Source organism: Panthera uncia (genome assembly GCF_023721935.1).
Source record: "Panthera uncia isolate 11264 chromosome A1 unlocalized genomic scaffold, Puncia_PCG_1.0 HiC_scaffold_17, whole genome shotgun sequence".
NCBI classification, from domain to species: Eukaryota; Metazoa; Chordata; class Mammalia; order Carnivora; family Felidae; genus Panthera; species Panthera uncia.
The window spans coordinates 151,323,771-151,339,282 of NW_026057577.1; the positions used below are offsets into that span (position 1 = coordinate 151,323,771).

At 66.8% G+C, this 15,512-nt stretch overlaps 1 protein-coding gene and 2 long non-coding RNA genes across 3 annotated transcripts; 2 read left to right on the top strand and 1 right to left on the bottom strand.

The window, feature by feature from the left end:
• Positions 1-745: 745 nt before the first annotated feature.
• On the bottom strand, positions 746-3,668 carry LOC125934735 (uncharacterized). Its single transcript, XR_007461510.1, has 2 exons — positions 3,054-3,668; positions 746-2,281 (listed from the first exon to the last, which is right to left on the bottom strand). It is a non-coding gene; the product is annotated as an uncharacterized LOC125934735 (long non-coding RNA).
• An 841-nt stretch (positions 3,669-4,509) lies between these two features.
• On the top strand, positions 4,510-6,507 carry LOC125935193 (uncharacterized). Its single transcript, XR_007461625.1, has 2 exons — positions 4,510-5,523; positions 6,351-6,507. It is a non-coding gene; the product is annotated as an uncharacterized LOC125935193 (long non-coding RNA).
• Positions 6,508-8,587: 2,080 nt separating this feature from the next.
• IRX4 (iroquois homeobox 4) lies at positions 8,588-12,755 on the top strand. Its single transcript, XM_049648300.1, has 4 exons — positions 8,588-9,034; positions 9,708-9,820; positions 10,703-11,031; positions 11,487-12,755. Exons 1-4 carry the CDS (start codon positions 8,789-8,791, stop codon positions 12,308-12,310), a joined length of 1,512 nt encoding a protein of 503 aa, XP_049504257.1. The 5' UTR covers positions 8,588-8,788; the 3' UTR covers positions 12,311-12,755.
• Positions 12,756-15,512: the final 2,757 nt, after the last annotated feature.

The following is a 15,512-nucleotide window of genomic DNA, read 5'->3' on the forward strand; positions in this document are numbered from 1 at the left end:
GAGTTTACCGCCGGGGAGGCGGGGGGGACACTCGGTTTTTTTAGGTGGCCGGCAACTGTCCCCAGCCACCCTTGAGGGGGACACACCAGAGTCCCCAGGACAACGAAGTACAAGGCAGATCGGTGCCCCAACGACAGAGCCACAGCGCTGACCCGCCCACGTCGGCAAAGGTCCCTGACGGCACGGCTCCGTCTGGGGCGCTGCTGGGAGGGGTGCACACAGGCCTCCCCGAACCCGGGCTGGGAGGGGTGCAGGAGAGGCCAGCAGCCCAGCCCCGATGGCAGCACAGCCCCCTGTGCCCTGCGCTCCACCCCTCTGTCTCCCTCACCCGCTCCCTGGCCTGGGCAAGTGCCATTTGGTACCTGGTCACCGTCCACCCGCCACAGGGCTGTTGGCGTGTGATTGCGGAGCAGTGCGCGTGAACGAGGCGGGCCGACCGCGCCTTCGCTGCCGCCGCCGTGGGAAAATGGGCTTTCGGGCCGCGAGTTCCGGGGAGCGCGCCCCACGGGGCTCCTACGGGAGGCCCCCCACAAGCTCGCACACTCGGGACCCACCCGTACACTTCCTGTCCCCACCCGCAAGACGTTGTCTCCCAACCCTTCCGTCAAGGACTCCGACGCGACAAACTCCAGGCGGTGTGTGTGCTGTTGTCTCTTCTACGCTTCACGGTACCTCCCTCTGGTGTGGATGCCGGTGAGTCCAGGTAAACGTTTCAAGCTGGACCACACAGACTGCAGACAGTGTCTGAATTGATAGCCTCTCGCTTTTAATAACAGAAACCTCCCTAAAATCTGCCCATGCGTTTCAGCATCACAGACATGACATCGTGTTTCTGAAATGAGGAGAAAGAAAAACTTCCCAACTCCTGCTCCCTGGCCTCCTTCCAAGCCCACGAGGGTGGGAAAACAGGAAGGGAGGCGGTGACCGGGCGGGAGTGGGGGGCAGCCCTCAGGCCCCTCCGATCACCTTGGGCCGCGGCCCCCGGCACCTCTGACCCGGGGCCAGGGGCGCGTCCCTGTCCCTGACCCTGACCCCAGCACCAGGCTGCTTTGAAAGAGAAGCCACTCAGACTTTCTGCTTTAAGTAATTCAGGTTGGCGCTGGGCCGGGACAAAGCCCTCCTACAGCCCTGCGGCCCCAGTCCTCAGCTCCCGGGGGCACTTGCCAGAGATGAGCCATGTCGCTCTCCACTGTCCAGCCCCAGGATCTGGGCCCCACGCTGCTCTGCGGCTAAGTCTGGCCACGGAGCCGTTAGACTTCCAAGCCCAAGGGCATCTTCGGGACCCCATGCCCAGTGCTGCCAGGCGGTCCCTCTGAGGCCATCCTCACTCGGGACCGGTTCCTGTGGCCTCCCCTCCCCCTCCCCCACTGCAGTCGGAGCCTCTCGTGGGTCCCCAGGGAGGGGGACCGGGGCGCGGGTCCCTGGGTGACGGCAGGCAGCAGACAGCATCGGGCCAGCTCCTCGTTCCCCCCCAGATGCCTCTGCATGTTGCTGCAACGGCCAGGCGGGGGGGGGGGGGGGGACGCGCAGCGGGGCCAGGCCCCGGGGGCACGGAGACTTTGTTTCAGATCGCACCCGGCCGCTCTGCCAGCAGCAGAAACAAAAGACAATCGACAGACAATGGATCCACCAGGGAGCACCTCCGACCACAGGGACCAGAGGTGGGGGCGCAGGGGTGGGCGCAGCCCCTGGCCTCGTTCCTGTGCAGGGAGTGCCGGGGGCGCCCTCCGTCGGCCTGGGGGGATCGCTGCCCTTCGGAGGTGGCCGGCTGCACAATGGCTCCCTGGACAGATCACTCAGTCCCGGGACAAAGAGGGACTTTCCCTGCCAGGCTCCCTGGGCAAGACCTGGGGTATTGCCATCCTTTCCCCAGAGCACGGGCCCAGGAGGCCCTCTCAGCGCGGCGGGAGAGCCGCGCTAGCCTCCTGCCCGAGAGGCAGGGGCAGAGGAGGGCCATCGACGCTTCTGGCCACTTGGCCAGGGAGCCGGGCAAGGTCAGGCCCGGCAGCGTCCAAGTGATGGGACACGAAGATTGGCTTCCAGGGAGCGGAGTGAAGGGAGGCCCTGCCCCCCAAGGAAGGGCGACGGGCCGCTCAGCGCACCTTCTGGGGAGGTGCCATTTCCGGGGGCCTGGGTGCTGTTCCGGCTGTGGAGACTCCGGAGGCCGCCGGCTGCCCTGAGCTCCACGTGGGCCCTGGTGCTTCTCAGACGCCCGCCTCCACGGCCACCGCTGTCTTGAATGAGCGAAGGCAGGCAGAATGCGCCTATCTCCCCATCAGGGCTGTGAACACAAACATGCCTTGCTTATCGTCAGCTATGAAAAGAATCTAAGTCCCAGGTAGGCTCTGCGGGGAGGGACTGGCGTGCTTGTCCCCGTTGGCCCCGAGGCCCTGCCAAAACCATCCTGTGGCGAGAAGAGGGAGGAGGAAGCTGCCAGCAGGGCAGGGACAGCGGTCATCCCTCCCTCGGAGCCCTGAGTCCACTTCCTTCCGGCTAGAATCGAGCAAGCTCCCTGCCTCACTCTGGAGGACGTTTCCAGATGCCCCGACATACAGGCACCCCTCTCACAACCCCCTCCAATCAGCCCAGGGTCGGAAAGGGTGTCTGCAGGCCCGTAGCCCGCCCGAGGCCCAGCTTCGTGCTTCCAGAGCGAACCCAGACGGCAAAGCTGTGTCCTTCCCAGAGAAGCCAGCGGAAGCTCTGGGCTCAGAAGCAGGGCCGGGAAGCCAGGACTGCTGGCTCTCCTTCTGCTCCGTGGAGGAAACAGAGGCACACGGGAGGCCCAGAGACAAACACCACCCAGCGTGCCGTTGTCGGAGCAGGCAAATAAATGAGCACTGTCCCCCAGCGGTTGCCGGAGCTTTGAAGGGAAAAAACAAGGAGGACAGCAAGTAACTTTTTCAGACATGATCCGGGTCAACAAATCTCAGACGTCATTATAAGGCCACAGATCATGAGGAGAACAACTCCCCTGTTCCTTGAAATGATGGGGAGGGGGCGGGGGGGGGGGGGGGCGGGGCAAGGTTCCTCTGGCTGAGTGACCTGGGACCCACCCAGACTGACTTCCCTCCTGGACTCAGGTCTCAGGAGCCACTGGCTGTCCAGGCGGAGGGCTGGCCCCAGGCCGGACACCCAGCCCAGCAGCACTGCAGTCAGCCCTTAGCAAGCTCCCACTCCCGCCACCCAGTCCTGGGCAGATTGCAGGCTTGCTGTCACCTTTGTACAGCCACCCCCACCTGCCCACACCAAGGCAGTCCCCGCTGCCCGGACAGCCCGAGTGGACTCGCCCAGACAGTAGCCGTGGGAGCTGGGCTCCCTCCGCGCCAAGGGGCGATGCTGCGGGGCTGGGAGTGCGGGGAAGGAAGCCCGGGCCAGGAGCTGCTCGCCCAGCCTACTCCCAGGAGGCCTTCGGGCAGCCGAGCCCTCTGCCAGCTCCTCGGAGCGCGGGGTAGCGTGGCCAACGGGCGACTCAGGAGAACTGGGGCCAAGAACCAGCGAGGCGGTCTCGGGCGCCGTTCCTCTGGCCCAAGACAGCGGGGCGCGGGGGAGGGCGGCCTAACAGCCCCCCCGAAGGGTCTGGCCGGACGGAGGCGGCCTGCCTTCCTGCCGCCCCGTTGTGGCGGCGCCGTCTTCTCTGAGCCCGGCGTCCCTGCCCCCGCCCCAGGGCGCCCCCCGTGCCTGCCCCTACGCCCCACGCACCCAGGGCGCGGGCCAGGCGGAGGGGAAAGTTGGCGAGCGCGCGGCGCCCGCGGGGGAAAGCGTTAATGGGCGGCCGGGTGGGAGCAGCGCGCTCGCTCGCCCACGTCACGCCGGTGCGGGCTCGGCTGACGACCGCGGCGCCTGGGGACGCCGGCGCGCTCCGCTCGCCAGGTGCTCCGCCTGGAAATGTCTCCATTAGTTGTCGCCTGCTCCCCGCCGGAGCGCGCGCGCCGAGCGGCCGCGCAGAGCCCTCGCGGGCGGCCGGTAGTGGCCGGGCGCCACCGCAGGTAGGCGAGGTCCCCCGCCGCCCGCCCCCGCCCCGGGGCTCCGAGACCCCTCCCCCCTTCCGGGGAGGCGGAGGCTCCGCGCGGCCGCCGAGGGGCGCGGGCGGCGGCGACTGCGGCGACTCCCCGGTGCGTCCCGGGCTGCGCGCTGCTCCCCGCGGCCCCGGCGCCCGAGCGGCGCGGGCGGGCGCGTCCCCAGCGCAGGTAGGGAGTGGGCTCGGCCGCACAAACTTTGCGGGGATCGCTCCTGCGCCGGAGGGCACAAAGTTTGCCGCCTGCCGCTGGGGTCTCCAGAGGCGGCCGCGTTCGCTGCAAGTTGCGGAAACGGGGTGCGGGGGAGGCGCGGGGCGCTGGGGGCCGACGCGGGGCAGCCGGGCCTGCCCCGGGACGCCCCGACCGCGCGCCTTTCCCGCTCGGGCGGCGCCCTGCGGGCGGGCGGCGGGGGCGCGGCGGGAGAACCGGAGCGAAACGGGGGGGGGGGGGGGGGGCGTGCAGGCGGTTCGGGAGCAGGATTCCGCGCGCCTGCCTGCAGCTCGCCCGCCTCACTTCGCGTGAGACCCGGAGGACCGGCCGCGAAGGAGTGACCCGCCGACCTCGGCGCCAGCGACATCCAGAACGCCTTTCAGCGCCACACCCCGCCCGGGTGTCCGCAAGCAGTGGGCGGGCACCGGCGCCCCGAGGGCTGGCCCTCGCCCGGCTCCGCGCGCTCCAGCCTCCGCCCTCTGCCTGAGGTCAACTTCGTCGGGCTGGAGCGAGCCCCGGGAGGCTCTCGGTGCGGAGGACGGGGTGGCCCCGAGGGACGACTCGGGGAACCGCGGGGAGCGCCTGGCCTCGGCGGGGCTCGGGAGCGAAGCCCCACGGGGAGCGGGGCGGCGTGGAACGTTAGGGCGCGGCCTACCTCCCAGAGGCCCTCAGCGGCCTACAGCACCCCCCGGGGCGAAGAGAGCGACCCATAGGCCTCTAACGTTGAGCGCTAACCATCCTCAGGCCCCCTGGCCCTGGGCTCCTTCAGCACTCAACAGGCTGGTGGGGGCACCTCGCCAGAGCTGAGCTGCTGCTCGGTCCCCGGGGAGCCTCTGGGGGGTGTATTTAGAACCGAGGGTCCCTGGAGGGACTTGGGTTCAGCACGCGCGTCTATGCAGGAGCATTTAGCTGATGGTACCTGAGATGCCGACCCTCCGGTTCTGCCCGCTCTGGGAGGGAAACCCCGGGGCCTCAGCTCAAGGCTCAGCCTTTTGGGAAAGGGCACTCCGAGAGTTATTCCGGCATTTGCTCCGGGACAAAGATAACCCAGAAAGTATCTCGGTTGCAGGAGGCCGGCCTCAGCCCGGCGCAGGGTGTCCGCGAGATGCCGGGGTGTGCGCCAGTCTGGAGACAGGCCTGGCCAGCCCTGCATCCAGGATCGGGTCGCGGGGCCTGGGTGAGCCGGGACAAGGTCGCCAGGCTCCTCACGACAGCACCGAGCTTCCCCAGACAGGGTGGCCGCCAGGGTGCGGCAGGCCTGGAGCCGGCGGGAAGCGGAGGCCTTGGAAAGTAGTCGGTGAGCTTGATTTCTGGATTAGAAGTCCAGGTTGCCTGGGAGAACCGGGCCAGCGGGTGGGGACTGGGGGCGTCTTTTTACGACCCAGGCTGGAAAGGGAAACGTTGCAGTGATGGTCAAAGGAAGCCCTTGACCCCCCTGAGGCCTCCACTGACGGGCTGTGCCCTCCAGGGCTCCGGGCTCCGAAGGCTGCTCACAAGATGAATGTTGGCGTGTTCGGGGGGCGGCGTTCCCCGCGAGCTGTGGCCCGGGTGAGGAAGGGCAGGGCGCAGGCCTGGGTGTGCTGCCCGCAAGCCAGAGCGAGGTGGCTCGGTGCTGCTGGGACCTGGGCGGTGGCTGTCCTCCCCCTGCCAGCCGAGCGCTCACGATCGCTGGGGTTGGGCCTTGGGAGTGGGGTGAGGACAAGGGGCTGAAGGCATCTTTGCCCCGGATTGCTGCTCCCGGAGCCCCCTCGGCCACCCGTGGCTCGGGCCCCTCCGTGGCCCAAACCTCATTACCAGGAGAGAGAGAGCTGTTTGTAAACAATAAATAATGGAAAGTAGGAGGATGTTCAGAAAAGCCACAGCAGAAGCCGGGAAAACTGGAAGGAGTTGGGAGGAGGGGGGGGGGGGAGGGGAGGAGCAGAGGAGGAAGAGGGAGAGCGACTGAGAGATTCATTTCTGCCCCAGAAGCCCCGGTGGCTAGTTTCTTATTATTTACAGGAAGGTGATATTAGCAATTCAGGTGAGAAAGAAATAAACACGGCCGCCACGAGATCAATACAGAATTCAGAAACAATTATTAATGTCATTTGACTCGTGTTCTTTATATATCTCTCCCGGCTACAGACGCTTAAACTGTCTGAATAATTTGCATGGGGCGGCTATTCATTATTTCCGATGATTTTCCTTCGCAAGCAGCTCGGACGTGGCCGGCTGTGGTTCAGAGCGATCGGAGAGCTCGTATTTTCATCTGTAAATTAAAGCAATTACGCAGCAGATATTATATGATGCGTACTGTGGTCTCCAGACAGTCATCAATCACCTTCAACCGAGCTGTCAGAGCGGGCAGATTTCGTTTCTGGGAGGCAGGTTTGCAGCTGGGGAGAGGGCGAGAACGTCATCATTAATTAGAGGGTGACCCTGGGGCGATTCACAGGTCTGAACCCAGGAATCTTTCCGAGCAAGTCTGCACAGCGCCGCCGCGCACAGCTCCCCTCCCGGCCGCCCGACCGCGGGAGGCCGAGCGGGGCAGAGCGGCAGGGGCGAGCTGGGAGGTCCCCGGAGGGCGGCTGCATAAAAGGCGGGGAGCGAGTTCGGGGTGCCCGGGCGCCCATTTGCAGCCTGCGTGCTGGCCTCCGCTTTGCATTCGAGCTGGGTCCCAGGACCGGGACCCGATGGAAAGTCCTGGAGAGGGCGCGTGGCTGTCCCCCAGCCCCCAGACTGCCCCGCACGCCCCGGGCCCAGAGCTATGCAAAACGGGCAGGGGAAGGCGTCCCGGCGCTCCCTCCCCTGCACCTAACCCGGAGGGGCGCCGGGCGGAGCAAGCACAGCGGGAGGGGCCCCGGAGCAGGGCGGCGGAAACCTCCTCTCCGGACCGCGCAGGGCTGTCTGGCAGTCCCGGGTTCAGCCGCGAGGGGCAGGGGGAGGCTGGGAGGGCGGCCGCGGAAGGGGGTGGAGGAGGAAAGGGAGGGCCGCTCGCTGTGCGGGAACTCACAGGACCGGGGGTGGGACGCGCGGGGGTGGGACGCGCGGGGGCGGTGGGGGGGGGGCGTTCCCGGGGGACAGGCTGGCGGGCAGACGCAGAGCCCCGCGGCAATTGGACCACCGAGGCCCGGAGTGGATGGCTCTGGGGGAGGCCTCGGTGGATGGCTCTGGGGAGGACGCGGGACCCACACACCTGAGAGCAGGTTGCCCTTCGGACGCGCACACTGGCAGCCGCATCTGGTTCTGGAACTCCCCGCCCCGGAGCAGGGTTCGAACCGGCGGGAGGCCGAGCAGAGAGCCAGTTAAACAATAGTCGGGGTCGCGCGCGGGCCTGCGGAGCGGCCCTCCTGCACCTGCCGCCGAGCGGGGCGCGGAGGCCCGGCCGCCTGCGCCAGCGCCCGGCTAATTTTAACTGTTGATTACATCTTCGGTGGAGACTCGCTCGTGTGTCCCTTCACATGTCTCATTTGTAATTGAGACTAATGATTACAGTGGGGCGGGCAGGCGCAGGTGCTCATTAATTAATTTCTAATTAAAAGTGCTTCCCATCCTCGGTGACTAAGGAGAAACGGCATTCGTGGGGGCGATATTGACTCCACGGACGGAATTCATTTGTCAGAGCCTGTTGTGGCCTCTTCGCCCCGCGCGCAGCCCCGCAGCCCCGCAGCCCCACAGCCCGGCCGCCGCCAGTGACCCGCACGTCTGCGGCCCGGCCGAGCTGCGCGGCGTGGGCTGACGTCAGCGCCCCCGCCGCTGAAAGCCAAGCACATTTGACTTGACGGGTTCGCGCAACTCGGTGGTTTTTTTTTTCCCTTTTTTGCAAAATATGTATTTGCGTCGCCGCTGCGAGGCGGGCTGGTCCCAGAGCCCCCTCGAGGCTCGGGAACGTGAGGCTAAAAGGCTCGGTGCGGCCGCCGCGGCTCACTTTCCCGCCGGGTTAGAAAAGTTTGCGGGGCGCGTGGATGAATTAACCCGCTCTTCCGCTTCGCCCTCCCAGCGCCTAGGAGCCGGCGGCCCCGGAGCAGTGGCCGCGCCACGCGGGCGACCACGCGCAGGACCCCGCCGGCCCCGCCATGTCCTACCCGCAGTTTGGATACCCCTATTCCTCCGCACCCCAGGTAAGGGGGCCCCGCGAGGGTGCGGGGAACGCGGCCGGACACGCCGGCTGGCAGGCTGTCCAGCGACCCGGGGTCGCTTCCCAGAGAGCGGGGCCTGTGCCAGGCGCTCCTTGCACCCAGCCCCGGGGAGGGCAGGGGCACCGAGAGACTCTGACGTGCGGGCCCCCCTTGTCTCCCGCTTTCTTTGACCCTCACCATCACCCCAGGAGAGACATCGTGGCACAGGAGGGCGTGCGCGGCCTTGGGACCCCCTCCCCCCCACACACACACCCACACTCCCGGGGTGCGTGTGAAAACTCCGGGGCCTGGTAGGGCTGGTCCCCCAGTGGCTCGCGGCAGGAGGGAACGCGCGGCGTGGACGGCAGTACGCCCCGGGCCGTGGGGCAGGGTCCCCTGGGCGGCGCGCCCCCCTCACCCGCGGCGCCGGCGCTTCCTCGCGGCCCCTCTCTCCCCCAGTTCCTGATGACCACCAACTCCCTGAGCACGTGCTGCGAGTCCGGCGGCCGCACGCTGGCCGACTCGGGGCCCGCCGCCTCGGCCCAGGCGCCCGTCTACTGCCCGGTCTACGAGAGCCGGCTGCTGGCCACCGCGCGCCACGAGCTCAACTCGGCCGCGGCGCTTGGGGTGTACGGGGGCCCGTACGGCGGCTCGCAGGGCTACGGCAACTACGTGACCTACGGCTCCGAGGCGTCCGCCTTCTACTCGCTGGTAAGGGGAGGGGATTGTCTGAAGCCTTCCTCCGCCCCGCCACGCCCCTGCCCCCGATTTGCCCAGCCCACCTCCCAGGGAGCCCGCGGCGCGGGCGCAAGTGCCCAGGACCCCACGCTGCAGGGGGAGCCTCCTGGCCGGGTTCCTCCCAGCACCGCCCGCCCCCGGAGCTCGAGCTCGGCGCCCGCCCCTCGTCCCGCGCTTTCCTCCTCTGAGCTCCCTACCTTCACTCCTCCCGGTCTCCCTCCTCCTCCCTCCCAGTGCCCCACCGCTTGGCCCTCCCCTGCTCCCTTCCCCCTCCTCCCCCCAGCTCGTCTCCCCCCTCGCTCCTCCTTCCTCCCTGCGGGCGGTCGGTCGGTCCTCTTCTTGGGTCCGGGTCCTCCCTCCTGCTGTCTCCCAACCCCCACCTGTCTCCTCTGCCCCCCTCTCCCTCCAACCTCATTCTTCTCTCTCCTACTCCCCGACCACCCCCCCCCCAATTCTGCGCGTCCTCTCTCCCCATCTTGAGGCTTCTTTGCTCCCTGGGCCCAAGAGAGAGTCCGGGGGTGGGGGTGGCTTATGAGGCTGCCCAGGGGTGTGTGCAAAGCGTGCAAGAGCCAAGGGGCCTGGGGGGCTGGGGTTGAGCTGGGTCGCCTCCCGGAAGCTGCGACCCCAGGCGCGTGGGATCCTACAGAATGGCTTCGACTCCAAGGACGCGCCGGGATCTGCGCATGCGGGCCTCGCGCCTGCTGCGGCCGCCGCCTACTACCCCTACGAGCCGGCGCTGGGCCAGTACCCCTACGACAGGTGAGGGACCGGCGGACAGAATCCCTCCTCACTGCCCCCGCCCGGGCCCCCGCGCTCCATTCAGTCGTCAAACTCCGCACCACCAGCCCCACGTCCCCTGTGAATGTTTGGGCGGCTAGGGGAGGGATTTCGGGTCAGGTTTCAGCTGACCTGCGCTACTCCCGAGCCCCGCCCCCTTGGCAAGCCTTGCCCCACTGGGCAAATGCGTCCCCAGCCTCTCCCTCTCGCTCCCTTCGCTGTCTGGACCCTCACAGCCCTCGCTGCACTGTGGTTCTGGGCGGCTGTCAAGTCTCCCTGCCCAGGCTTCAGACGCCTCCCTCTGCCCAAGAGCCCAGCCCACCTTTCCCTTTGGTGGGAACCAGAAGGGGGAGTCCAGTCTGCTCATCCAGAGACGCGTGGCCCATCTTGGGGGGAGGAGGGTGACAATTATAAATTTAACTGCAGGAAGTCCACATAAGCCGTCTGGACGCTTTCTCCCCACGGACACTAATGACCACCCCTGCCCACGGCTGTTATATAGTCGGGTTCACATTTGTGTGGTTCGGGGATCAAAAGGGTAGGCGAGGGGCCCCATAAAGGAACCTGAAGAAATAGATGTCTATGTAGGGTGACAGAGACCTGGCCAGGCCTTGAGCCCACATCCCACTCCGGCTAGGAAGGAGCCCAGGCTCCCTGTAAGTTGAATCAAATATAAACATCTTGGGCCACAAAAGGCTGTGCCTGTGGGCCGTGGCGAGGAACCAGGGGCCTGGGTTTGACCCAGGTCTTACCACCATAAAAACACTCCCACACGACGGGGACTGAAAGCCTGCCTGGGCCTTGGCCCGCCGCCCGCGATGCAAGGGTCTCGGCCCAGCGCCCCATTGCCCAGCCTGTCTCCAGGTACGGGACCATGGACAGCGGCACGCGGCGGAAGAACGCCACGCGCGAGACCACCAGCACGCTCAAGGCCTGGCTGCAGGAGCACCGCAAGAACCCGTACCCCACCAAGGGCGAGAAGATCATGCTGGCCATCATCACCAAGATGACCCTCACGCAGGTGTCCACCTGGTTCGCCAACGCGCGCCGGCGCCTCAAGAAGGAGAACAAGATGACGTGGCCCCCGAGGAACAAATGCGCGGATGAGAAGCGACCCTACGCGGAGGGCGAGGAGGAAGAGGGGGGCGAAGAGGAAGCCAGGGAGGAGCCCCTCAAGAGCACCAAGAATGAAGGTGGGTGGGACCTGCAATGCTAAGGCTGGGGCACCGAGGCCGGGACTCCCTGTGCCTTCTTCTTGGGTTCTGGGACCTCTGAAGACATTGAACCTGGGGCAGTAAGAGCAAACTGTCAGGGCATGGGCAACAAATGAATGAGCTGACCCATGGGGACCCTGACCTGGGGGCCTGCGGGAGTAACTGGGAACAGGCTTAAAGAAATCCAAAATAACGCTTAAAACAATAGACACACTCCCCCTCCTCCCCCCCCCCATTGATTTGAGCAGGAAATCGCTAGGCTTCTTTGTTACCACTTGGGGTTCTGGAGCAGGTGGGAGGTACAGGTGCTTCTCCTAGCTTGGGGGCGGAGGGTCGGGCCCATAACCATGTGCGCAGAGCTAGGAAGGAAGAGTGAGGTCCAGATTAGCGCCTTCCTCTCTTCCTGCACCGGCCCCTCTTTCTACCCCGCGCAGAGATGGTGGGCAAAGGGGAGAAGGATCTAGAACTCACAGACTTGGAGGATTTCGACCCGCTGGAGGCGGAGCCCCCTGAGTGCGAGCTGAAACCGCCCTTCCAGCCCCTGGACGGCGGTCTGGAGCGCATCCCCGCCGCGCCTGACGGTCCAAGCGCCCCGGGAAAGGAGGCTTCCGGCACCCTCCGGATGCCCCTGGCCGCCGGTGGCGCGGCCGCCCTGGACCAGGACCTGGAGAGGGCCAGAAGCTGCCTCCGGAGCGCGGCCGCTGCGCCCGAGCAGCAGCCTGGCGCTGGGGGCGGCTCGCAGGCCTGCGAGGCCAAGCTGGGCTTTGCGCCGGCTGGGGCGACGGCGGGCCTCGAGGCCAAGCCGCGCATCTGGTCGCTGGCTCACACGGCTACCGCGGCCGCCACAGCCCTGAGCCAGACTGAGTTCCCCTCGTGCATGCTGAAGCGCCAAGGCTCCGCTGCCCCTGCGGCCGCTTCCTTGGCTCCTGCGTCGTCCTCGCCTGCGGCCCCGGCCCCCACTGGTGCCCTGGACAGGCACCAGGACTCCCCGGTAACCAGTCTCAGAAACTGGGTGGATGGGGTCTTTCACGACCCTATCCTCAGGCACAGCACTTTGAACCAGGCCTGGGCCACCGCCAAGGGCGCCCTCCTGGACCCAGGACCGCTGGGACGCTCTCTGGGGGCAGGTGCCAACGTGCTGACGACGCCCCTGGCGCGCGCTTTCCCGCCCGCCGCGCCCCACGACGCCCCGACCGCAGGCTCAGCCAAGGAGCTGCTGGCGGCGCCCAAGGCCGGGGGCAAGCCCTTTTGCGCCTAACGGGCCCCGCCCCGCGCGGAGGAGGAGCAGGCGGGGAGCCGGCCTGCTGCGCGTCGCAGACTCTGTTTCTACGGAGTTTCCAAAGCAGGACGGGAGCGCGTCCAAGTGCAGGCAGCCCACCCGCCGTGGGGGGACCGGCCGGACTCGGCCCTCCCGGCCACAGACCCCGCCTGGACAAGCACTGGTCCGGGCCGTTTCCGACCTCCGCCCCGGGCCCCAGCCGGGTAGGGACGCTCCCAGAGCAGAAGGGAGCCGCCCCGGAGCCTAAAGTTTACGTCCCAAAGTTTACACGGACCAGACATTTCAGCTCTGAGGCTTAGTTTTGCTGCCTCCTCCCGGGTTTGAGGCATCCTTGCTCCTTCCGAAGACCCCTCAGCCCGCTGACCCGCGTCGTCCTCAGCACACCTTCCAGCAACCGCACTCCCACCTGTTTACACTGTTGCACACTCGTAACTCGATACAATTACGTTTTTTTACGTGTATGTTCACACCAATAATTGCCTGCTTCAGAGGCTGATATAACAAACCAATAAACCGAGTGATGGTGTTTGCATTGCAAAATGAACACGCTTCACACCCAGGGGGTTGAGGTCTTGCCCAGGAAAGGTGCTAATCGCCCAGGGGAGGAGGGGGCGGCGGCCTGCCCGAGTGCCCCGCGAGGTTAACCCGCAGAGCCCAGACGTCCTGCTTCAAAGCCCCGTTTGTAGCAACGGTTGCAGGAACTTCCAGGAATTTTTGGAGTCTGTGAGAGAAGTGCACAGGCCCTAAACTGCAAACTCTGCCCCGTTACCACACTCCACAATGCTGAGAAAGTGGGGGTTTCCCTTGCAAGATGAGAGTAACTTTTAAACTTGCTAAATTCCCTGGAACTGGGGGGGGGGCGGGGGGGGGGTGGTGGTGGCGTGGACTGCGTTCCGACCGCCCTGAGCCGAAGTGGCGCGGCCTTCCCGCCCCCGGCCCCGCCTCCCCTCCCTCCCGGGACCGGCTGCCTCGCCCGCGCTCCGAAAGCCCGGGGCCGCGCCCCGGGGGTGGGGGGGTGGGGCGAGCGCTTAGTCGGCTGCGGATAGAAGGCGGGGCTGGGAGTGGAGGCCCCGGGGCGGGGGCGGGGGCGGGGGCGAGCCCCGCCTGGCCCCGGTTCCCGCGCGCTTCCAGCCCTGGGTTCCAGCTTCCCTCCGGCCCCCACCCCCACCCCCACCCCCGCGGAGCCCGGCCCGCACCTCCGAGCCCAGGAAGCTCTCGGGGCGCTCCCTCCGGTGGCGCGGGCCCCTGGAGGGCGGCGGGGAGCGCTGCGCTCTGCACTCGGGGTCCCCTCGCCGGCCAGCGCTCGGCTGCGGGGGCCTCGTCGCAGTCCCAGGCGTCCCGAGGAAGGACGGATCGGCAAGTCGGCGAACCTGCCGGGGGGCGGGGGGCCTTGGAGGCGCCCGCCAGGCGGGGTCCCTCCCTGCGACGGTTGGGACTGGACAGGGGCCCGCCCCCGCGGGGGTCCCGGGCCGCCGGGGAGCGGCTCCGGGGCGGGTCTCGAGCGCTGGTGGCCAGAGGCCGGTGTCGGGGTCCGCGCCCCAGAGCGACCGGACCTCGACCCCCGGCGCCTGAGAGAAGGGGGCGGTCCCGGACCCCGGTGGCCGGGCGGGCGCCGCGCCCCAGGCCTGTCCGGGCCGCGCGGTAATTGGATTGTATCCGCGCGCTGTCACCGTATTGACTTTCGCTCCCGTGGATGATATCATCGGGACTCGGAGGCTCGCCGCTGATGCGCCTGTCAAAGGCTGGGCGGGGGCCCCCGGCCCGGCGAGCGAGCATCAGCCAAGATAATTTGAAGTGAAATTTTCATTTTGACAGTAAACCCCTCAATTTCTAAAGGCTCCGCGCTCCGAGAGCTCGCTGGCAGGGGGAGGCTTTGCAGAAAGCCCACGTCTTAGACTGAAAAGGGCAAAAGAACTCGAATTAGTTGTAATAGATAAAAGGGCAAAAATAAAGAGTCAAGGGTACTTGACAGTAATAGCGAAAGTGGAGTCTCGGGGGAGACGCGTTGCGGCCGCGGCTGGGGCGCCAGGAATTTTAATGCGGCCGAGGGCGGCTGCCCCCGCGCCCCCACCCCAGCCCCAGACAAAGCCAGACATTTTCAGCAAAAATGAGGCTTCGCTGACGCAGGCGGCGCGGCGGGCGGGGTAGGGGCTGTGGGGGCCGCGGCCCGGGCCCGGTGCGGGTGGCAGGGGCTGTGGGGGCCGCGGCCGGGTCTGGACCCCCGCCCCCCCCCCCCGCCCCCCCCCCCCCCGTTTGGGGGGGGGGGGCCCAGAGGGCTCCCGCTGCCGACCACGCCTTGGCCCTGGAGACCTCACACTCTGGGCAGGGTCTGTGGGGCAGGAAGCCCGGCCGGTCCCCGCAGACTGGAGGTCAGAATCCCGCACCGCAGGAGCCCCCAGACCTTGGTGGCGCCGACTGGAAGAGACTTGTTTGATTAATCTGCAAAATTGTGGGGATAAAGACATCAGGTGGGGGCGGGGAGTCAGCCGCGCACCCCTCCCCCCCCCCACCAGGGGCTGTCCCTTGGACCTCCCCCTTACCTTTGGGGGGAATGCTCTGGAAGGCTGGCCGTAGGCACCCTTACCCCCAAGTGGCCTGTGTGCCCCGGGGTGGGGGTCAGGAGGCGGATCCCCTCAGTGAGGGGGAGGGGACGGGCCGCCGCTGGGCTGGGGAGGGTGGGGACGTGTATTTTAAGGGTCTGTGGTGCTGGGGAGAAAGGTCGTGGTGGGGGCGGGGCCCCGCTTCCCTCCCGGGAGGCTGTCAGGGCAGCGGCGCTGGGGACCGCGCTCTCAGCCACTCAGGCGTGGCCAATTCAGACACACCAAGGAAGGGCTGCTAAATTAACGGCGCTCTTTACATAGCGCCCAAATAAAACTGTAATCAGCCGCGCGTTACTTTTCATTAAGCGAGTCTGACAGCAGCATATCCAGACCCGACAGGGAAATATACGGCGGCGGCCGGCCCGGTCTAAGATAATTCCTTAAGCTCCATTAACAACTCTTAGCCGCGGGAAATGGGCTCCCGGAAAACGTCTCCAAATCTAAGAGCTTTATCGACCCTCAAACCGCCGCTGATGCCTCCATTTCTTTCTTTTTTTTTTCTCTTTCTACCCCCCCCCCCCCCCCTTTTTTTTTTTTAACTTAAGGGAGACTCGTCCAGCGAGGTAATAGAGTTTGACACG

What these genes read in the sequence shown, in the direction of transcription:
- IRX4 (XM_049648300.1), top strand. Translation starts at nt 8,789, where the DNA reads ATGACCACCAACTCCCTGAGCACGTGCTGCGAGTCCGGCGGCCGCACG. An exon ending in CGTCCGCCTTCTACTCGCTG is followed by an intron (nt 9,035 to 9,707) that starts GTAAGGGGAGGG and finishes GGGATCCTACAG; the next exon opens with AATGGCTTCGACTCCAAGGA. An exon ending in CAAGAGCACCAAGAATGAAG is followed by an intron (nt 11,032 to 11,486) that starts GTGGGTGGGACC and finishes TACCCCGCGCAG; the next exon opens with AGATGGTGGGCAAAGGGGAG.